A 21817-nucleotide genomic window follows, 5' to 3' on the forward strand; every position below is an offset into this window, starting at 1 on the left:
GCACATCACCACCAAGATAATGAATATATCACTGTATGTTTCTTTGTAATCCCTCTTCCCTTCCCACTGTCTCTAGGCAACTTTCACTCTATTGGCATTTCCTAGAATTGCATGTCAGTGGAACCACACAGTACATACTTTGTCTTTTTTCACTCAGCCTTACTGAAATTCATCCATGTTGTAGTTTATGTCAGTAGTTTATTTCTTTTTACTGCTAAATAGTATTCCATTGTATAGATAGGTGAAGGTTTGGTTATTTATCTGGTGATGGACATTGGTGTTGTGTCTAGGTTTGGGTTATACTCATAAACCTGCTGGGAATATCTGTGTACAAGTCTTTGTGTAGATGCATAGACATATGCTTTCATTTCTCTTGGGTGATATTTAAGAGTCAGATAGCTGGATCAGATGGCAGGTGTAAGTGTGATTTTTTTTTTTTTTTTTTAAGATTTTATTTATTTATTCATGAGAGACAGAGAGAGAGAGGCAGAGGGAGAAGCAGGCTCCCAAGGAGCAGAGAGCCCGATGCGGTACTCGATCCCAGGACCCTGGGATCATGACCTGAGCCGAAGGCAGACGCTTAACCATCTGAGCCACCCAGGCGCCCTGTAAGTGTGATATTTTTAATAAACTTTTAATTTGGAATAATTTTAGATTTACTGAAAAGTTTTAAAGGTAGCAGAGAGAGTCCCCGTCTACTCCTCATCTAGTTTCCCTGTTAGTCTTACATAGCTGTCATGCATTTGGCAAAGTGAAGACACAGACAATGGTGTATTACCATTAATTAAACTCTAGACTTTAGGGCGCCTGGGTGGCTCAGTTGGTTAAGCGATTGCCTTCGGCTCAGGTCATGATCCTGGAGTCCCGGGATCGAGTCCCGCGTCGGGCTCCCTGCTCGGCGGGGAGTCTGCTTCTCCCTCTGACCCTCCCCCCTCTCATGTGCTCTCTCTCATTCTGTCAAAAAATAAATAAATAAATAAAAATCTTTAAACTCTAGACTTTATTTGGATTTCACCACTTTTCCCAGTAACCTTAACTTTCTGTTTCAGGATCCAGTCCAGGGCACCCCAGTCTCTGCTGGTCTGTTACAGTTTCTAAGTTGTTGCTTTTTTTCATGTCCTTTGCCAGATATCCTGTGGAATGTGACAGCATGTCCTTAAATCTGGATTTCTGATGTTTTTTCCTCATGATTGAACTGGGTTTATGAGCATCGGGAAAGACCACCACAGAGGTGAGGTGTCCTTCTCATCAATCATATCAGGAGGGGGTGCCTGGGTGGCTCAGTCGGTTGAGCGATTGACTCTTGATTTCAGCTCAGGTCGTGATCCTGGGGGCATGAGATCAAGCCCCGCATCAGGCTCCACACTCAGCGGGGTGTCTGCTTGAGAGTCTCCTCTCCCTCTGCCCTTCCCCCGATCTCTCTCTCCCTTAAAAAAAAAAAAAAAATAAATCCTTTAAAAATATCATATCAGGGATATGTAACATTCACACATCTCTGGTGATGTTAACCATCACTTGGTTAAGGTGGTGTTTACCAGTTTCTCCATGTAAACTTTATTTTTCTCCTTTCCCTACTGTAGTCACTAAGTCCAGCCCACCTTCAAAGGGGCAGGGAGATTTAGTTCTCCCTCCCGTGGCAGGGAATATGTACATACAGTATTTGGAATTCTTCTGTAAAAAAGACTCTTATCTTCTCTCTTGTTTCTTTATTTGGTCATTTCTTCATATCAGTATGGAGTCATGTATATTTATGTTGTACTTGGGTTATAATCCAATACTGCATTATTTACTTTGTTTCTCAAACTGCTCCAGTTCTGGCCACTGAGGGTTCTTTTAGGTTTACCCCTGTGTCCTTCGGTCATGCTGCCATGTCCACATCCTTACTTTCTGGTCACACAAGATGCCTGAAACACGTCTTTTGATTTCCCTGCCCAACCCTGCCCAACCCTAGAATCAGCTATTTCTGCAAGGAGTCTTGGTTCCTTTCATTGGAGAACGGTGTTTAGAAACTAAGATCTGGGAGCTAGGGATGCTCACTGCTCCCGGGGTCTCATTGCTTCCGGGCCTCCCGGGGGACGGAGGTATGTGATATACGTATGTTAAAACTGACATATGATGTATAGTAATATACATCCTAGGCTAAATATGGCCTCCCTGTGGTACCTCTCACTCCAGTACAGAACCACAGGGATCTTATCTCTTACCCCATCCAACAGAGAGAACCCCAGTTCCTAATACCGGCCAAGGATTTACTGATCTCTTCAACCCCAGGGGGCATGTAGGCAGTTCCCCCCTTGGGAAAGAAATGTACCAACTAGAGTACAGTGTTTATGTGCAGTTCCTTTTGTGTTTAGCGTTCTAGTTCCCAGTCAAAACATGATTTTCCAAAGTTACTCAGATCAGCTCCTTCTTTGCCCCCCATGTGGGGGTCTGTATTTGACAGGGAAGGCATGGAGCCCGGTTACAAGGGGGAGACGGTGGAGGAGTTACCATTTCCTCTCAAAGACCACAGAGAGTCTTCAAACGAACCATGGAACTTCCTGACCAAGATTCAGGGAAACAAATCTTACGCTTTCTTCTCTCTTCTCTCTCCCTGTGAAAAGGAAGAGCCCCTCTCAAGTGCGACACGGAGGGTCTGCGGCTTGCCCAGACAGGCCCAAGGACTGCCCAGTTTTCACTATGTTTACGCTTAAAGCAGAAGAGGCATCTTCAAATAACAAGCTGGTACTGGGAGCGGTGGTCGAAATACAAGGGGCCTAATGCTGGACTCACGCCGCGGTCCCTGACACTGTGGGGTCAGACGCTGCCACCGGCCAGGTGTTCCTTACCTGACATTCTCAGTGTGTTTCCAGGCCTTTCTCCCGGCCCCGCCTGGCCGGACCCAGAGCAAAAGGGAAGGCGTGCAACGGTCACTCTGCTCTGCCGCCCCTCCAAAGGAGGAGGCCCGCGCGGCTGGCGGGCGCCATCGCGGCGGTGGCGGGGTGCACGTGGCCAGCGGGCACGCAGACGCAGTGGGGCGCCGGTCGTGGGGCGCGTGGGCGCAGGGCGGCGGTGAGCACCCCGGAGGCGCGCGCAGGCGCGGTGGGCGGTGTATGAGGAGGGGGTGGGGGCAGGGCGGGCGCACGGGGCCGGCGGGGGGGGCGGGGGGGGGGGGGGGGGGGCGGCTCTACAGGGCTCGGGGCGCGCAGGCGTGGTGAGCGTGTGTGGAGGGGGTCGAACGCACGTGGCTGGCTGGGGCGCAGGCGCGTTGGGCAGCGGTTGGTGGGGGGCAGCGGTTGGTACGTGGCCGCGGGAGCGCAGGTGCGGTGGGCGGCAAAGCCGCGGGTCGTCGGCGGGGCCCAGGCGGCATGGAGCGGTTACGGTGGCAGGTGGCGGCCGTGGCAACCTTGGGTCTCGCGCTGGCGCTGGAGGCGCTGCCCTCCGTGCTGCACTGGCTGCGGGCCGGGCGCTGGCAACAGCGGCGGAGGCCGCCGCGGCGCGAGGTGCTCTTCTTCCCGTCGCAGGTGACCTGCACCGAGGCCCTGCTGCAGGCCCCGGGTGAGGGGCCGTCGGGGCCCCCAGCGGGCTGCCCGTGCAGCCTCCCCCACGGCGAGAGCTCGCTCAGCCGGCTGCTGCGCGCCCTGTTGGCCGCCCGCGCCAGCCTCGAGCTCTGCCTCTTTGCCTTCTCCAGCCCGCAGTTGGGCCGTGCGGTGCAGCTCCTGCACCAGCGCGGGGTGCGCATCCGGGTCATCACCGACTGCGACTACATGGCTCTCAACGGCTCGCAGATCGGCCTGCTCCGAAAGGCAGGTAGGCCGGTCCGCAGAGGCCGGGAGCCCAGGCTTGGAGCTCAGGTCCGCGGAGCGCCCTGGGGCTCACACCCCACCTGGCGCGTGATCTCACCCAGGGGGGAATGTCGAAGGCGGATCCTACAGGGGTCTGAGGATGGGCGTGACCCCATGTATGTCCCGTGGTGGCCTTGTGAGGGCAGGATAGTTTTACCCTGCAGAGACTCCAGGGCCATCTGTAGAGAGCACCTGCCCTCCCCCGGTGGGTGCGCTTCTGTGCTGTGGGTGTCTGAGTGTGAGCCCCGGGGCGTGAGCAGCCTGTGTGTCCCCCAGCCAGTGGAGGAAGATTTGGGGGGATTCTCGGAGGCTGGGGGCCTGCCCAGTGACACCGGGGAAGCCACCGAGCTCCTTTGAGTCCCCACATTCTCATGACCCGTGTTGGCCTTGGGACACTGGGGGGGAAAGCCTAGAGCAGGTAGAACGGGGGATGTAGCCCGGGCAGCTGTTTTTGACTCCTGCAGACTGAAATGACCGTGGCCTAGCCAGACGGCCCTGAGGAGATGAAGGGTGAATTCGAAAAACACGTCTGCAAGCCCACCCGCTCGCGGACTCTCAGTGACTGTGTGCATGGGAGGAGGAGCCCCAAGATGGCGAAGATGGGGCTAACCCACCGAGGGGCTAAAGGAGGAAAAAGGCATTTCACCTTAAGGCACCAGTGAATTTCATGCTGGGGCTTTTGAAGTGAATAAGAATAATATACTAAAAAGTGCAGCTAAAATGTTTAGTTGGTGAACAGTTAATTTGTCCCTCGAGCTGCACAAACCGGGGAAGACCCAAACCTCTGGCTGGCCTTTTTCTCCCCCTGGGGTGGGGACAGATGAAGCGGGAAGTAGGAATGATTTTGAAGAGGGTCTAAATTCAGATCGTGGGCTTACCTAGGAGTTCTGTATTTCCTCCTCAATTTCAGTGTAGTGGTGTGTTCTGCTGGATGGGAGAGGCTGTGGTAATGTTGGAGGCAGGCAGAAATGGTCAGATTTTGGGGGGGAGGGGCAGAAGGTGAGGAAGGCGGGGGAGTGTTAAGTCTGGAGCCTGATGCAGGCTCCATCCCACAACCCTGAGATCGTGGCCTGAGCCGAAATCAGGAGTCAGACACTTGACCGACTGAGCCACCCCGGTGCCCCACAAATGGTCAGATTAAGATCTGTTTTGAAGGTACAGCTGAGGATTTGCTGGTGGGCTGTTTGGAGGGTGTGAGAGGTAAAGAGTGGCGTCCGGGTCCCCTGGGATAGGAGGGTTTCCAGGCAGGGTTGCTGGGCAAAATCCCCAGGTACATTTGAAGTTCAGATAAGCCACGAATAATTTTTGGTGTATGTCCCAAATGTGGGGCATATTTATTTTCAAGAATTATTTGTTTATCTGAAATCCCATCCCACTTTGGACATCCCGTTTTTTTATTTGTGAAGTGTGGTGACCCTGTTGCAAAGCAGCCTGTTTTAAACTGTTCTTTTAAGTCCCATTTGCAGTGGTCTTGTTCGCTGAGCAGATAGCTCATCAGGGAGGTAGGCATGAACCCAGGGCTGATGCACAGGGGGACGGACAAACAGGTCCTGTCCTAGGGGAGTTTGAAAACAGTAGGAGAGAGACAGGAAAACAAAAGGCAACCATCACAGGCTCTTCGGTGAACCAAAGGGTCAGGGCAAGGGAGAATTCGTTTTTGTAGCAGTCAGGGCTCTTTGTGCTTTAGCAGGTAGGCTCCAGGCGGGGGGGGGGGCGCCCCCCCCCCGCCCCCCCCCCCCCCCCCCCCCCGCCCCGAGCTGACTTCCGGTGACGCCGAAGTCCCTCACCCGAAACACCCAGGACCTGGCTTCTGTGGTCTTCCTGCTTCGGGCTCATTTCCCCCCCCGCCCCCCATAGGCAGTGGGGTACAGTCCTGGCGTGCACGGTGTTTCCAGGTTTCCAGGGCTGTTCCAGTACCGGGGTGGGCAGAGCGGGAGCTCGCAGGCGGGGAGACCCCGGCCGGGTTCATGGCCAGCTCCTCCCAGCGGCACTAACAGGACCGTGGTGGTGGGGTTGTACTCGAGCAGTGTGCGTGGGCACACCTCCCCCAGATGGCAGAGCTGGGCGCGGGCAGGGCTGTCTCCGCGGGAAGGCGACTTGTGTGACATCGGTGTCTGCTTGTCTCTGTCCCCCCGTCCCGTCCCCTGCGCCGGTGGCGGCTGGTCCCCATCCGCCGCTGCCCCCAGCCCCTGCCCGAGGGTGACAGGCTTCCCGTTTCCTACCGAATCAGAAACAGATCGAGGCGTCGCTGCTCGCGGGCCGCGGGAGCGCGCGCCGGTGGTCAAGGCTGACTCGCCCTTTCCGCAGGCATCCAGGTGCGGCACGACCAGGACCTCGGCTACATGCACCACAAGTTTGCCATCGTGGACAAGAAGGTGCTGATCACCGGCTCCCTCAACTGGACCACGCAAGCCATTCAGAACAACAGGGAAAACGTTTTGATTATGGAGGATGAGGAGTACGTGAGGCTTTTTCTGGAAGAATTTGAGCGTATTTGGGAAGAGTTCAATCCCACGAAGTACACCTATTTCCCACAGAAGCAGCAGAGTCACTGAGGTGGGCGCTCTCCTCCATCTGCGGAGCGGGAGGGAGATGCTGTCCGCTATCACGACTTTTGGTCCCCGGAGTCGAAAGCAGACCCAAAGCTACGAAGAGCGGGGCTCGGAGCGGCCTGGGCCACGGGCACCGCGAGAGAAACCTCAGACCACGGCCGCGCGCCCTCGGTTCTCGCTCGGCGCCGCACCGAGCGGCTGTGTCGGGCCAGCTAGTTTCCCGGCACAGGCCCCGCCGGGCATGCAAGCTGACCCCCCAGCCTGATTCTAGAAGAGTCTCTTGCTTTGGCCGACTCCCATCAGCCCCCCTCCCCTCCCCTGGCAGGGGCTCCGAGCGCTTGCCGCCTTTCCCCGAGGCCCGGCTGCTCCCATCAGCACCGCTGGCCCCTGGCATTGGCCAAGGCCGCAGGCCCCTCGTGTTGCTCTGACCAGCTCCTCGGGTGCCGACTGGCGGGTTGGAGTCTGAAAGGGCAGGAGGAGAGAGGGGCGCTGGGCACGGCGGGAGCGGGGAGCTGTCTTCCAGGCCCCCTCGTGAGCATCCCTGGCCCCCGAAGCAGGCAGGTGATGCTCTGACCCAGGTCCCCTTGCACGATGACCCTTTACGACAAATACATGTGAAGATGTTCATCCTCCGCCGCTTGCCCTCTGTGTTCATTGCAGTCAAGTGCAGGGTCTGTCCGCAAGGACTGTAAGCGGCCGGAAGCTGCCTCTGTTTCCCTCCGTCAACATTCTCACATTCAGGATGATTCTGTGCGCTTAGAAGTGACCTTCCCTGTACTACCCATGAACTTGGCTCCTTGGCAGTTTGGGCTCAGCGTAGTCCGCCCTGAGTTACGTGACCATCTGGGGAGGAAAGCAGGAGGGCGGCCGGTTTCGGGCTGTGGCACCTCAGGGTCTGCTCTTACGGTCGCCTCTGGGATTTGCTTTCCCTGGTAACGAGCTATCTGACGTCCATCTGTGAGGTGCTACACACTGGTTTTTCATATGTCGATAGCTCAAGTGACCTCGGAACGATGGCTCTGCCATCGTGTCGTGTTTGTGTGTGTCATATGCCGTGTGACTTGTCCTGACGTCCGTCACGCCCACGAGCCGCCCGCAGGGGGCCTCCGGTGCTGCATGTTTTTCCCGTTTAAAGTTACCTTCGACTTACTGTGTTAGGCAAGTAACCTCAAGTTACTTTTTCTGATTTAATTGAAGCTATAAAGTATAACGTATAGATTGGAAGTAAGAACTGCTTTCCCACTGAAGGTGTTTTCTCACCTGTCTGTTCCAGCAGTGCATGTGCTGAAGGGAAAGTGTGACAAGTGGTAGGATGTGTCCTGGCCGATGGGGCCGGGTGGTCCTGGACTTCTGGCCCGTTTAAATAAACACGTTCCTGTTCTGGAATGGTGGTACTGTGTCTCTTTGCCTTTTGCTCATTCAAATAGTAGGTGCTGTTTATTAAAGAACATTTTTGGGGGAGCGGACGACATAGAACTGTTTAGAAGCCGTTGGTCAAATTGGGTGCCGCCAGCAGGAGCAAGACCCGGACGTGTTACTGGGGGACCTTGTGAAGTGTTTTCCAAAGATGCCGGAGGTGGTTTCGCAGGGCGGGGCTGGCCCATCACACTGCGGGTGCGCTCACCCCTGCGATTTCCCCCCGGGCTGGGGGGGGGGGGACTGTGTGCACGCTTCCCCCTGAGCAAACACGCACGGAACCAAGACATGTCTCCCAACGTGTCCCTGCTGCCGGTGGCAGGGTCTCCAGTGTTTTCCTCTCCGCCCTGTGACGGTTGGCACACGGGCCGCGCGCGCTCCCAGCCGTGTCTGCCCGGCGCAGCCTGGCGCCGAGAAGGTCACCTAGCCCGGCCACCTGCACGAACGGAGCGCTTATTCAAGCAGTGCACCTCTATTGTAATTTAAAGCATGTACTGGTTCTTTTGAATTGTTTTTTAAAAAAACAACTGATTGCTTTCTTAAAAAGACTTCATTCGGATTCATGTATCCCAAGATTCACCCTTGTAAAGTATGCACCACTCTGATTTGAGAGCATTTTCATCACCCCAGAAAGAAACCTTGTCCCAAGAGCAGTACCTCCGTGCTCTCCCACTCCCAGCCCCTGGCAACCACCGGTTTACTTCTGTCTCTCTGGATTTTCCTGCTGTGCACATTTCATATACATGGAATCCTTCAGTATGCGGCATTTTGTACCTGCCTTCTTTCATTTAGCATCATTTTTTTTTTTTTTTAAGATTTTATTTGACAGAGTGAGAGCAAAGCAGGGGGAGCGCCAGGCAGGGGCAGAGGGAGAAGCAAGCTTCCTGTGGAGCAGGGAGCCCGACGCACGGGGCTCGATCCCAGGACCCTGGGATTATGACCTGAGCCGAAGGCAGACTTTTTTTTTTTTTTTAAAGATTTTATTTATTTGACAGAGAGAGATACAGCGAGAGAGGGAACACAAGCAGCCAGAGTGGGAGAGGGAGAAGCAGGCTTCCCGCGGAGCAGGGAGCCCGATGCGGGGCTCGATCCCAGGACCCTGGGACCATGACCTGAGCCGAAGGCAGACACTTAACGACTGAGCCACCCAGGCGCCCCATGAAGGCAGACGTTTTAACGACTGAGCCACCCAGGCACCCCAAGCGTGTTTCTGAGGGCTGTCCCTGTTGTAGCATGGGTCACTATTCGCATTTTTAGCTGAATAGTATTGTTGTGTGGATAGATCACATGTTTTGAACCCATTCATCAATTGATGGACATTTTGGTTGTTTCCACCATTACACATGATGGTGTAAACATTCACATGTAAGTGTTCGTGTGGACGTATGTTTTCATTTCTCTTGAGTATATACCTAGAAGTAGAATTTTTGGGTCCTAGAACTCTATTGAGAAACTGCCAGACTTTTCCAAAGTGACTGCACCATTTTACCTTCCAACCAGCAGACTATGAGAATTCCTTCTTCTCCACATCCTTGCCAACAAAAAATTACTACTGACTTTTGCAGTGATCGCCAACCTACTGAGTGTGAGGTGGTGTCTCATTGTGGTTTTGACTTGTGTTTTCCTGCTGACTGAGGATGTCGAGCGTCTCTTCACGTACTTGTCTTTTATGTATTGTCTGCAGAGAAATGTCTATTCAAGTCTTCTGCCCTTTTTTTTTTAATTGGGTTGCCTTTTTATCATTGAATTAGAAGTTATGATAACTTATGACTTATAACTCAATACAAATTATAAGAATTATAAGAGTTCTTTTTATATTTTGGACTCAAATCCCGTATCAGAAACATGATTTGCAAAGACTTTCTCCCATTCTCTGGGTGGTCTTTTCACTTTCTTGGGTATTGTGTGCGGCTGTGTGTTAGTAATTTTGATACAGTTTAATTGGCCTGTTCTTACTCCTGCTGCTTGTATTTTGGTGTAATAGCTCAGACACCATCGCCCAACCCAGGGTCACAAAGATTTGCTTGTGTTTTTTTCTGAGTCTTATACTCTTAGCTCTTATGTGTCAGCCCGTGAACCATTTTTTTCAGGTTTTGTAGATTTATTCAGAAAGTGATCCAATTAGGATTCAACTGCATTTTTAGCACTGTGCAATCCAGTGTTTTCAGATCCTTTTCCCCTGCACATCTGTTCATAACAATTTTATAATCCTGAAGAAATTCTCTTACCTGAAGATTTCATGCATTCACGTAATTTTGCAGGATGTCTGACGGGCAATGAAGTAGTAGCTGTGATCATAAACGTCTTGTAATTAAAAACAACAGGGACTTTCTTTTCTGTACAGACAGCTATGAAGTCATCAGGTAGTAACTGCGCATCTGAAAGGAACCGGTCTTTTCCCTGATCCGTTAGTTTGTCCAGCTGAGAACCTGGATAGGATAGGGCTGGATAGGACTCCACAAGGTGGCTCGCATCATAAGCCTTCCATTTACTTGGATCTTTTGCCCCGAGGACAGAGCATTGTGTTGCAAACTAGAGCAAATGCTGACGCAGGTTTATGTTTTCCAGGATTCCTCCAAGCACAAATCAGAGCTCCATGGCCTCGAATGGAGTAGCCAAAAATAGACACCCTTTGGGGGTCCACCGGAAACCTAGCCTTTATGAGTTGGGGAAGCTCCTTAGTGACAGAAGAGTACGTTCTGTCGCTAGTTTTCCAAGGCTCCTCGGTGGCATCCCCACGGAACCCAGCGCCAGTGCCAGAGTCCCAGCCCTCACCTCCTCCTTTACTGCAGCCACGAGGGCTGATATCTGGGACAGGGACGACAAGGCCACGTTCTGAAGCAGCTTGGTGATAACCAGACTTTCATACAAAATTTGGTTCTGTTCCAGTTAAACTAGGGCATTTTCCGGTTTCTGCCTTCGGTGGTAAGTAGACAGCAAATTGCGTTTTGCGGTTCAGTTCAACACTGTCATGTTCCAAACCTTAGCGAAATCCTCCAAAGCACCTGTTGGCTGGAAATGCTTCAGTGCCGTTCTTCGCCTGACCAGCTGCTACTTGCTTTTTAACCTGTACCCAAGGGTAGATGATCCTCGGGGGTCAGTGGTGGCAGGAAACGCAGCAGTCGGAGTGGAGAGGGGAGGCCTCAGCGTGGCTGTGTGTGCCGTGTTCTCCTGTCGCTCGCTCTCGTTGCTGACCCCCATCGGGCCTGCCCACTTCCGGGTCAGGCCTGTGACCCATTTTGAGTTAATTTTTTTTTTTTTATATATTTTTAAAATTTTATTCTTATGTTAATCCCCATACATTACATCATTAGTTTTAGATGAAGTGTTCCATGATTCATTGTTTGTGCACAACACCCACTGCTCCATGCAGAATGGGCCCTCCTCAATACCCACCACCAGGCTAACCCATCCTCCCACCCCCCTCCCCTCTAGAACCCTCAGTTTGTTGTTCAGAGTCCATCGTCTCTCATGGTTCGTCCGCCCCTCCGATTTCCCCCGCTTCATTCGTCCCCTCCCGCTACCTTCTTCTTCTTTTTTTTTTCTTCTTCACATAGATTGCGTTATTTGTTTCAGAGGTACAGATCTGAGATTCAACAGTCTTGCACAATTCACAGCACTTACCAGAGCACCTACCCTCCCCAGTGTCTATCACCCAGTCACCCCATCCCTCCCACCCCACCCCCCACTCCAGCAACCCTCAGCTTGTTTCCTGCAATTAAGAATTCCTCATATCCGTGAGATCATAGGATACATGTCTTTCTCTGTTTGACTTATTTCACTCAACATAATACCCTCCAGTTCCATCCACGTCGTTGCCAATGGCAAGATCTCATTCCTTTTGATGGCTGCATGATATTCCATTGTATGTATATATATACCACATCTTCTTTATCCATTCATCTGTCGATGGACATCTTGGCTCTTTCCACAGTTTGGCTATCGTGGACATTGCTGCTATAAACATCGGGGTGCGCGTACCCCTTCGGATCCCTATTTTTGTATCTTTGGGGTAAATACCCAGTAGTGCAATTGCTGGATCATATGGCAGCTCTAGTTTCAACTTTTTGAGGAATCTCCATACAGTTTTCCAGAGTGGCTGCACCAGCTTGCATTCCCACCAACAGTGTAGGAGGGTTCCCCTTTCATTTTGAGTTAATTTTTTGTGTATGGTGTGAGGAAGGGGGTTCAGCGGCATTCTTTTGCATGTGAATAGCTAGTTGTCCCAGCACCATTTGTTGAAAAGACCCTTCTTTCCCCACTGAATGGTTTTGGCACCCTTGTCAAAAATCGATTCATTACAGAAATGTATTCACTTATTTCTGGATTCTTAATTATGGTTCACTGACCTATAGGTCAGTCCCTCTGCCAGTACCACACTATCTTCGTTTGTGGCAAGTTTTGAAACCCAGTAGCAAGTCCTTTGACTTTGTTCTTCTTTCCAACATTATTTTGGCTATTCTGGGTCCTGTTACCTTTTTCTTTTTTTAAAGATTTTATTTATGTATTTGACAGAGAGCTAGGGAGAGAACACAAGTAGGCAGAGCGGCAGGCAGAGGGAGAGGGAGAAGCAGGCTCCCCACTGAGCAGGGAGCCCGATGCGGGGCTCGATCCCAGGGTCCTGGGATCATAACCTGAGCCGAAGGCAGACGCTTAATGACTGAGCCACCCAGGCGCCCCAGCAGCTGGAGTTTTGATAGGTATCGCGTTGAATCTGTAGATCAAGGTTGGGGAGTATTCCCATTCTAACAATACCGTATTTTCCAACCCATGAATGTAGGCTTCCTCTTCTTTAAATAATCTTTCGTAGTTTCAATGGATAAGTCTTAAACTTCTTTTAAAAAATTGATTCCCAAGTATTTCATTCTTTTTGATATTATTGCAAGGGAATTGTTTTCTTAATGTGTTTCAGATTGTTAGTAAACACAATTCATTTTTTATTATGTTAATCCCCATACATTACATCATTAGTTTTAGATGAAGTGTTCCATGATTCATTGTTTGCGTATAACACCCAGTGCTCCATGCAGAACGTGCCCTCTTTAATACCCATCACCAGGCTAACCCATCCTCCCACCCCCCTCCCCTCTAGAACCCTCATTTTGTTTTTCAGAGTCCATCGTCTCTCATGGTTCGTCTACCCCTCCGATTTCCCCCCTTCATTCTTCCCCTCCTGCTATCTTTTTTTTTTTTAACGTATGTTGTATTTGTATAATGTATTATTTGTTTCAGGGTTACAGGTCTGTGATTCATCAGTCTTGCACAATTCACAGCGCTTGCCAGAGCACATACCCTCCCCAGTGTCTATCACCCAGCCACTCCATCCTTCCCACCCCCCACCACTCCAGCAACCCTCAGTTTGTTTCCTGAGATTAAGAATTCCTCATATCAGTGAGGTCATATGATACATGTCTTTCTCTGATTGACTTATTTTGCTCAGCAGAATACTAGATGTGGTATATATGTACAATGGAATATTATGCAGCCATCAAAAGGAATGAAATCTTGCCATTTGCAATGACGTGGATGGAACTGGAGGGTGTTATACAATTCATTTTTGTATATGAATCTTGTATCCTGCAAAACTGCAAAACTCGTATCAGTTTTAATAGATTTTTTGGGGGTGGATTCCTTAGGATTTCCCATATACAAGATCATATCATCTACAAATAGTTTCACTTCTTCCTTTCCAATATGGATGTTTTTCCTTTTTCTTGCGTGGCTAGAATCTCCAGAACAGTGTTGAATAGACATGGTGACAACAGATGTTTTGTTGCTGACCTTAGGGGGGAAGCTTCCAGTTTTTTAATATTAAGTATGAAGTTGTCTTTTTTTTAAAATAGATGTTCTTTATCATATTGAATAAGCTCCCTTCTGTTCTTAGTTTGCTGAGTGTTTTCATCATGAAAGGGTGCTGGATTTTCCAAATGCCAACTGATGTTCAAAACTGCACTGACATAGCTTAAAAAGAAGTGTCTTCAAGCTTTTACAACACCATTACATCAGACCAGTGGCTAGAATTTTCTTAACAGACAAGAAATTATTGAAACATCCTTAAACAAACAATTAGAATAGCACACTGGAAGTATGTATCCTTTATATGTCTGTACTCTATTTTTTCTAAGTTTTGTGAATTCCATAAGTTGATTTCCAATTGGTAGAGTGATTTTAATTTTTGTGTTTATTTGAATAAAACTTTGGATTTCCACATACGTCATTCCAAAGGTTGTGGCAGTATTGGAAAACTCCAGTTTCTTATTTTAAATTTACTCAGTAGGTCACAACCAGAATTTTAAAAAGTTAAATAGAATGTAGACATCATAGCATATTGTAGTAAGGGTGCGTTGTTTTGTGAAATGTTGGGTTGTGGTTGGGGTGTACGTGTGTGAATTTGGTCATGAGGTACAATGTATTTTCTTTTCTAAACAAAAAGTAACACTTTAGATAAATATAATAATAAAGGCGCAGAGATGAGAGTTCCTTGATTGCCAGTGATATAGCTCCTTTGTCTCCTCAGTACTTCGTCCCGTGCTTTTGGCCTCCCCTGGAGGTTTCTGTAACAGAGCCAGTGTCCCTTTATTCGATTCATGATGTAAAATACTGTGTTGTATGTGAACATGTGCAATACAGATTTTTATGTGAAATCTCCTGATTTTAAAATGCTGACAATGAATCCCAAACTCTGAAAACACTATTTAAAAATAAGCAGATTATAAAAAGTAAAAACAAAAACTCCAGTAGAAGTCTCTAGGCTACTGACCAGTGTCTGAATTTTGACAATGTTGACCTAAATGCGTATTTTGCACGTCTCTCCATTATACAAAATCTCATTGACGGCATGCAAAGGGTGATGCAAAAATAGTTTATTATGATATAGTTTATGTAAAGTTAGGTAATATTTACAAAATAGAAATGATCAGCTACATCCACGGGAATCTAGCATGTCACACAGAGGAATAAATACTCTGACAAAGTAACACTTCAAACTATAGTGAACAGTCGTTCAGAAACTTTGTTAATTAAAAAAACAGCTGCAAGGACACCATCACAATCGTGACTTGTCACAGAGGGTGGGCGGCTCAGCCGGCCAGGCTCATCTGTTGGGGAGCACGGCGCAACTGACGGGAGCCCCCCCCCCCGGGGCCCCACTGCACCTGCAAGTGGGCCTGCAGGACCCGCTCGCACTCCCTGAGCCTCTGCTTGCCTCCGCACAGCACTTGGGTTTGGTGAACGTTATCGCTTCGCGTTATTACAGAAATTAAACACCAGTTAGACTCATACAAGCCTGTGGTTTGAGTATCACCGGACGGCTGAGAGAATTCGCGGTGGCAGAAGTCTCTGCTGTGGATTATTTCCCAACTTGTCAGAGCAGAAAACGGTATGTACACGCTGCACCCTGTCCGTGCGTCCGCTCCCCCCGCGGCCGGCACGGTGTCCCCCGGAGCTGACCGGAGACATTCACGCCGATAGAAGAATCTACTAGTGAGAAAAGTTACTAAGAATTACAGTTGCTGAGGAGTCACTTAGAAACTTTACATTTTATAAATATTACTTAGGAAAACCACATGAATTCTTATCACTTAACTGGTTTTAAGTCCTAACAATACATCAGTAGATAAGTCGTTAATACTAAAGGTAAATCCTAAAATCCACTTTAATTGGTTTTGTGATAGAAACGTGACACAATAATGACTTTAGTGTTCTTTATATGATCTATTTCTAGCTTCCTATAAAACAAAACTGAAATATGTGCTACTAGTTTTGAAGGGCAAAGAACCGAGGCCCAGGACAGGTGACAGGTGCCCTGTGTCCGGTGACCACTGCCTTTCCAGAACTCCGCTCCTTTGCGGCGTTCCAACTGCGTCCTCCCCGCCCCCCCCCCACGACCAGCACCCACGGACCGCGTCCCTTCCCCTCGAGACCTGCATGCCCTCCTGGCTCAGCCTGAGGACCGGACGATCCAGTTCTGAGATGGTGTGACCGCATGGCCAGGTTGCCGCCCTCGACGCTGTCCCACGATAGAACCCGGGAGCTGAGATGCAGACGCCTGGCCCGGCGAGTGCTCACAGGTCACCCGTTCGGGCCGGTCCTGCGACAACTGTGTTTGAAATGACCTCTCCCTCCAAGTCTTCCATGAGCCTGGCCAGGGTGTGGGGAAGACGGCCCCTCTTCCCTGTGCTGCTCTCCCTGGAGAGTTGGGGGGTCGGGGGGGGGGTCTGGCGGCAAGCATCACGGTGTTCTTGCCACGTGCACAGGGCATGGATGCAGCCGACTGTGCTCACGGTCATACACTCTTTACAACCCGCCCCCCCGTGGAGTGGCCACAGCTTTTAAGGAGACACATCAGCCATGAAAAACATTTCCTTATAATGCTGGGTGGAGTTCAAGGTTGTACCCAAAGCTGTCCGCGCCAGCTTACAAAGGGAGGTCTGCATAGGATTTTATTTTTTTAAACCAACACAAACTTTGTCACAAACAAAAAATCCCTGCGGTAACTTCCCAGTAATATTTACACCGCTCACTCTGGATAATGTACAGGTTCTTTTAAAGAAAATAAACACGGCTGCTTTTCAATAGAGAGAGGCTGGCGTCCACACAGAGCACGCAGTGGCTTCTCTTCCCAAAGCCCGTGTGGACGCGTGGAGGACAGGGCCCAGGCTGCGTCTGAGCAAGTGGTCCTGGCTCCCTACGCAGGGGCAGGGGTGCTGACCTGTTCCCCCTACTCTGCTGAGCATCTTCTGTCAAAACACTTCGAGAAAGGAGCCCTCTTCCCCTTATAAAGAAACAAGGATACTTGAAACTCGTTCTCAAAAGGGCACAAGAATGAGGCTGGGTCTCCTCCAGCAGACAGCCCTTGGGGACAGTGACACTGTTCATTCCCATCCTGCCTGCATGTCACGGCTTCCCAGCAAAGGGCCCCAAACCAGCGGGTTTACTAGACTCCCTTCAGGCTCATTCTTAACTTAAATCTTCAACTGTGCAAAGCATGCGCTTGCTAAGAGTGTGTGTCCAGGTGGGCAACCACACAGCACCGAGCCCATGGCCAAGGGGCCCCGTGTCCCAAGAGCCCTCTGAGGACCGGGCGGATGTGGCCATGAAGAAGGGACGTGTCCACAGTGTCCTACTGGGTGCCGAGAACAGCCAAGGACTTTAGCTTTTGACCTGATCTCAGGATTCGATGTGCAACGTCTGAGCTCACCCCTCGAAGGGATCTGGTGGCAGGGAGAAGCCGAGAAAGCCCCACGTGCGAAGCGCGTGGCAACCCGCCGGTGCTCCTTCGCACTCGCCGGTCGAGAGGCCAGTGCTGTAGCGGGGCTAGGAGGTAGGGCTTCCCCTCTCAACAACGGGTGGAGGCGGGGGCCCTAGGACGGAAGAGGAAAAAAGCGGGGCACCAATACTGGAACTTCCAGAAGCTTCAGCACCAGCCGGTTCCCAAGCCCGTGCGAAGGGCAGGGCTGCAGTGCCGGACACGGAGACCCGCTCGCCACACTCCGCCCAGTGGGGACACATCGGGGTGAAGGGTGAGACCTGTTGACAGAGCAGATGCCTGCCTAACAGAAAACTCAGCCATAGCTCAATTGCAGAGGGTTCAGGTGGGAGGGAATACAAATGATTGAAGTTTCAGCTTCTAATTAGCATGCCAAGCTGTTTTCCTTTCAGTATCCGATTCAAGCGGAGGACTACATACTTCCCTGTCCTTTGTAAAACCTTTGAAAATACACTCCCCCCTCCCCGCCAACCCCTTCAGGCTTTCTTGGTGATGACGGCGGTCACCGAGTTCTGTTTTAGTTTTCTGGCTTTCTGAAACTGTGTCCTAGAATGGAAAGTGTTAAAAATTCCAAGCTTCTTTAGGACAATGAGGAGGAAACTTCCTTTCAGGAATACTCTTACATTCAAGAGGACAGGCTGATGGGTTACATTCTTTCCGCTCTAACTGAAAACAGCTTTGAGTCCCTGGAGAAGAACTGCCTCCGAACTTAGGGCCTGAGCGGCAGAATCCAGAATCGGTACGTGGCTAGGCGTGAAGCCAGCAGGCAGGCACCGAGGCGGGGGAGAGCCTGCAGGCCCACTCAGCCGAAGGGGCCGGGGGCCGGCCTGAGCCGGGGAGTCACTAGCAAGTGCGGGAGGAAGGGACCTTTTAAAGGAGAGAGACTCACTGCCTGCTGGCCTGTCGGAGTGGGGAACAGACCTGGGGGGATAGCCACCGAGCCGGTGGGGACCCTGGCAGAGCTGTCATTTTATGGCCAGAGAGAAGTGGTCCCAGGGAGCGCCCTCAGCTCCAGCCCGGCAGGGGTGGCCTGACGCGCGGCCTCATGCCCAGGACGACCTTAAAAACAGGCATGCCAAGGGGAGCATCAGGCAGCAGTGACAAAAAGGGTCATGTTCCATCCCCAGGCCAGCAGTTAGTGTTCCAGAATATTAAACAGAGCTCTAAAGCTGTTTTTCATGCCATCGGTCTTGTCTCCTGGCCTTATCTGTCAGAATCCCCTTTAGACAGACTCAGGGTCACAGTTACGTTTGGTAAAAACCGCAATTCCCTCTTTCCCAGGCTGGCCCTTGTGAGGCCCCCGATGGCTCGCTGTGGGCCAGGGAACGAGTGACAGATTGCACTTAACGAGCCAGAGCCCGGGCCTTCCCTCGGCCTCGGCCTCGGCCTCTCCACCTGCTGGATTCCTACGGAGGGGCCTCTGATCGTGGCTCCGGACAAACGCACACCTCCCACCATGGCCTCCGCGTGTCACCCCAGGTTGGCCCTAACTTCCTCCCTCATATTCACACCCATCTCGATGCCCGAAGGCGCAAGCTCCCACTTCCAAAGGCAAAGTGCTCCGTCTGCCACAGCGCCGACGGAGGCTGCAGCCAGCCATGCCCCCAGAACGGCAGCCTTCAACCCCCAGGCGCCGGCTCCGCATGCCGCCCAACGAGCCTGAGTGGGCGGCGGAGGGCGGCCCTTCCGCGCATGGCAGCGCTCACGACACCTGTCCAGCCGTGTCCTTAGCCCCTTCACGTGCCTGGCGGGGCTCACTTGCAGGGGCTGGCGGGCTACAGATGAGCTAGTGCCCAGGGAGGGAAACACAGCTGTGAAGACTCTATCCGTGTTCTCACGTCCCCCCGCCCCCGGGCAGTGGGGACGCTCCTGCCGCGTGGTTGGCACCGGGGGCGGTGGGGGGCGCCCCAAGTTGACGATCACCTACACGACCCCATCTGCAGCCCCCGAAGGACCCTTCTCTACCAGCACAGAAACCCAGTCCACCTCCACAATTTTACTCTCTTCTCTCAGGAACCTGGTGGCCAAATTCTTCCCCGGGGAGCGCAGCGGGGGCTGGGGTGCGACACCCAGGAGCTCAGCGAAGCCCCTCTTTGCTCTGTTCTGCCTGCTCCCTCCAGCCAGAGGACAGGCTCCTCAGCAGTCATGACCCTGCGACGCTCGGGGCTTTTTCGACGCTCGGGGCTTTTTCTGGGGGCTGCAGCCGGATCAGCCTTTTGCTGGAGAGGAGCCAGAGTGCCCCCATTTCTAGTCCCCTTCCCGGTGACCCCCAGACGGCAGCCGCCCCAGGACCGTCAGCTGTCTCTGCGGCGAGTAGGAGGTGTTTTCCTGTCTCTGCCTTCGACCTCCACGGGCCGCCCTCAACTCCTGCTCCCACAATTCCGGATGTCTGACCTCCAGGGGAAACGATGACGACAAGTACGTAAGGTGCTCTTCGACCTATTCAAAGCGCCGCAGATTTCACCCCCCGCCACAGTCTGACTCCGCGCAGGGACCCTGCCAGGAAGGCGGGAGGGCCGGAGTGCCCAAGGCAGCAGGGGCCACCACAGAGGAAACTGCACTAGATGCGGGGACTTCTCCAAGGGGTGACGTGAGGTCACGGTGCCAAGACAGCCTGAGCAGAGGCCAGATCCTGCTGGACAGCATGTCGCTGTCCGCCGTGGAGAACACACACGCTGAACAGTGTTCTAGAGAACAGGCCCCAGGGCCCGTGCACTCCTTCTCTACACTCCCATTCTGAGCGGCACACACACAAATCATGGTCCTTTCTAAAAACACTACCAGTCTACAAGGGGTGGTGCGAGGAGCGGTGTCTGAGAAGCAGAACTAAAAAACCAGACCTAACGTTCTCTTGCCTTGGACAACATGGAAGAATAGCAGCAAAGGAGTGACAGGTGTGGGGTGAGAGTCTGGAAGCTGGTGAGGGAAAGGCTCGATGCCCGTGGAGAACTCCGAGTTTATTCCAGTGACAAGGCCGCACGCCCCACGCCCTTCCAGGGCTTTCCGCGGATGACCCTGGTCTTAACTGAATCTAGAGACCGAGCACGGTGACTTCTCCATTTTCACCCCCAAGCACCCTTGTGCCCAGGGCCTGCTGACCTAACGGAGGCGCTGACACAGCGAGATCAAAACAGGTCCCCCCGCACCCTCCTTGGCGAGGCTCCCTGCCTGCCCCGAGGGCCACAACACGGCTGCCACTTGCCTGGGCTGCACGTCTCAATACGACTGGCGGTCTTCCCAGGGCCGTGACACAAACCCCAGGGCAAGAGATTCTCGAGAACTACTGCAGTGTTTCCGGACAGTTAAAAGGTCTTACTCTGACGGGTAGAAAAAGCAACTTTGTTAGTATAGGTTTACTCTGGGCTCTCTGAATGCTGCAAGAGCACTTTTCAGGTTAGAGTTAAAAACATATAATGGCAGTTTTCATCGGATTCCGACATCCTCTGTACTTTCTTGACTTAACACAGGGGTCTTCCCTCAGCCTTCTCAAAAGGAATGTGGTTGCTTTCAGAAAGGTTCAAGACTCGAACAGACTTTCCCTTCGAAGGACTGACTACCCGAGGGAATTCATAACGACGTGCTCAGTCTGAAACCCTGGGCTGCAGGTCAACACTCTAAGTCTTTACGAAAAGACCAGGGCTGCTAGTGACCAAGAAAGGAACGAGCGTAGGAAGGAATGAGAGGGGCCGGGGTTTTGTGCAAGATTTAATAAAAAAACAAACAAAAATAGGAATGGCTGCTTTCGACATTTTCCAGGTTGTGAAAGGTTCCCCACGATGACCTGGGTGTGCCTCTAAGCTGAAGGAGTGGGACAAGTACAAAGTGCTGTCCTTCTCCCAAGCCAGAGGTGGTGAATGGAGGTTGCGGACCACGCCCCCCAACCTGCTCCTCCCGCGGCCACCTGACGCCCTGTTCTCTCCCCGCGGGGCCCACACGCAGCACAGCGAGAGCCGCCCGGGCCCTGACTCCGCACAGTGCACTTGGCGGGACGAGCTAGCTTAGCGACAGGCTGCTGGGCCTTAATACTGACAGTGAGTGCGGTGGACTGCGGCGGGTGGGGGCTCTGCGCAGACCCCGGTCGGGAGCGGACAGCCCTCCTGGCCCCCGCTGCTTGGCTAATTTGAGAATACCACGGAAAAAGAAAAGCTTTGACAAAGACGTAGGAAGCTGGAATCAACACAGCAGAGAACGGTGTGAACAACCCATAAACCAGTCTCTCATGCATCCATACCCACAGTTAATGACAACAGTAACAACAACAATAATAATAAAAAATAAAGGTGTAGGGCAGCGCTGCCGCAGGCTGGGAACGGTGTGTGTTCAAGTGGAACGGGACACGGCTAGTCTTTCTTCAAGTCCCTGGATTCAAAGAGTTTCAAGCGTTCTTGCACCGTCAGGCCTTCCTTCAGACTCTGGGTGGAGAGGAGAGCAGGAGAGAAAGAAAGAGACCGTTAACCACCGGGCCCGGCGCCGTGGGCGCGGCCGCAGTCAGGCGGCGGTGCGGGGGGCCGGGGTGCGGGGCGGGGCAGGAAGGGCTCCTCGAGAGATTAGTGGGGCATGCTAAGGAGAGAGACGTCCCCTGTGAAACGGTGTTATCTGGATGAAAAAGGAAAAAACCAGAGAAACAGACCATGTGTGTAAGCAGCTGAACTCTGAGCTTAGGGCTCTTTAGACAAGCAGCGATCAGATCGATTCAGCCAGGGGCAAAAGCTGTGCCAAGAACTAGAAATGCGCCCATCCATGTCCTCCTCCCGGGG

The 21817-nt window shown here is 52.0% G+C and overlaps 2 protein-coding genes and 1 pseudogene across 2 annotated transcripts in view; 1 reads left to right on the forward strand and 2 right to left on the reverse strand.

Moving 5' to 3' along the window:
- The first annotated feature begins 3347 nt into the window (after positions 1 to 3347).
- On the forward strand, positions 3348 to 6379 carry PLD6 (phospholipase D family member 6). Its single transcript, XM_034989288.1, has 2 exons — positions 3348 to 3789; positions 6132 to 6379. The coding sequence occupies exons 1-2, from the start codon at positions 3348 to 3350 to the stop codon at positions 6377 to 6379; spliced, it is 690 nt and encodes a 229-aa protein (XP_034845179.1).
- A 3658-nt stretch (positions 6380 to 10037) lies between these two features.
- LOC117999911 lies at positions 10038 to 10993 on the reverse strand (annotated as a pseudogene).
- Positions 10994 to 15377: 4384 nt separating this feature from the next.
- MPRIP (myosin phosphatase Rho interacting protein) overlaps positions 15378 to 21817 on the reverse strand; it is a 142287-nt gene continuing 135847 nt past the window's right edge. Inside the window, exon 25 of the mRNA XM_034989311.1 lies at positions 15378 to 21472. Within this exon, the coding sequence (XP_034845202.1) occupies positions 21401 to 21472 (72 nt within the window). The 3' untranslated portion in view covers positions 15378 to 21400. The remainder of the gene's footprint in view (positions 21473 to 21817) is intronic.

The sequence above is a fragment of the Mirounga leonina genome, unplaced genomic scaffold (assembly GCF_011800145.1).
Source record: "Mirounga leonina isolate KUSES-001 unplaced genomic scaffold, KU_Mleo_1.0 Mir_488, whole genome shotgun sequence".
In the NCBI taxonomy this organism is placed as follows: Eukaryota; Metazoa; Chordata; class Mammalia; order Carnivora; family Phocidae; genus Mirounga; species Mirounga leonina.

What these genes read in the sequence shown, in the direction of transcription:
- PLD6 (XM_034989288.1), top strand. Translation starts at nt 3,348, where the DNA reads ATGGAGCGGTTACGGTGGCAGGTGGCGGCCGTGGCAACCTTGGGTCTC. An exon ending in CGGCCTGCTCCGAAAGGCAG is followed by an intron (nt 3,790 to 6,131) that starts GTAGGCCGGTCC and finishes CCCTTTCCGCAG; the next exon opens with GCATCCAGGTGCGGCACGAC.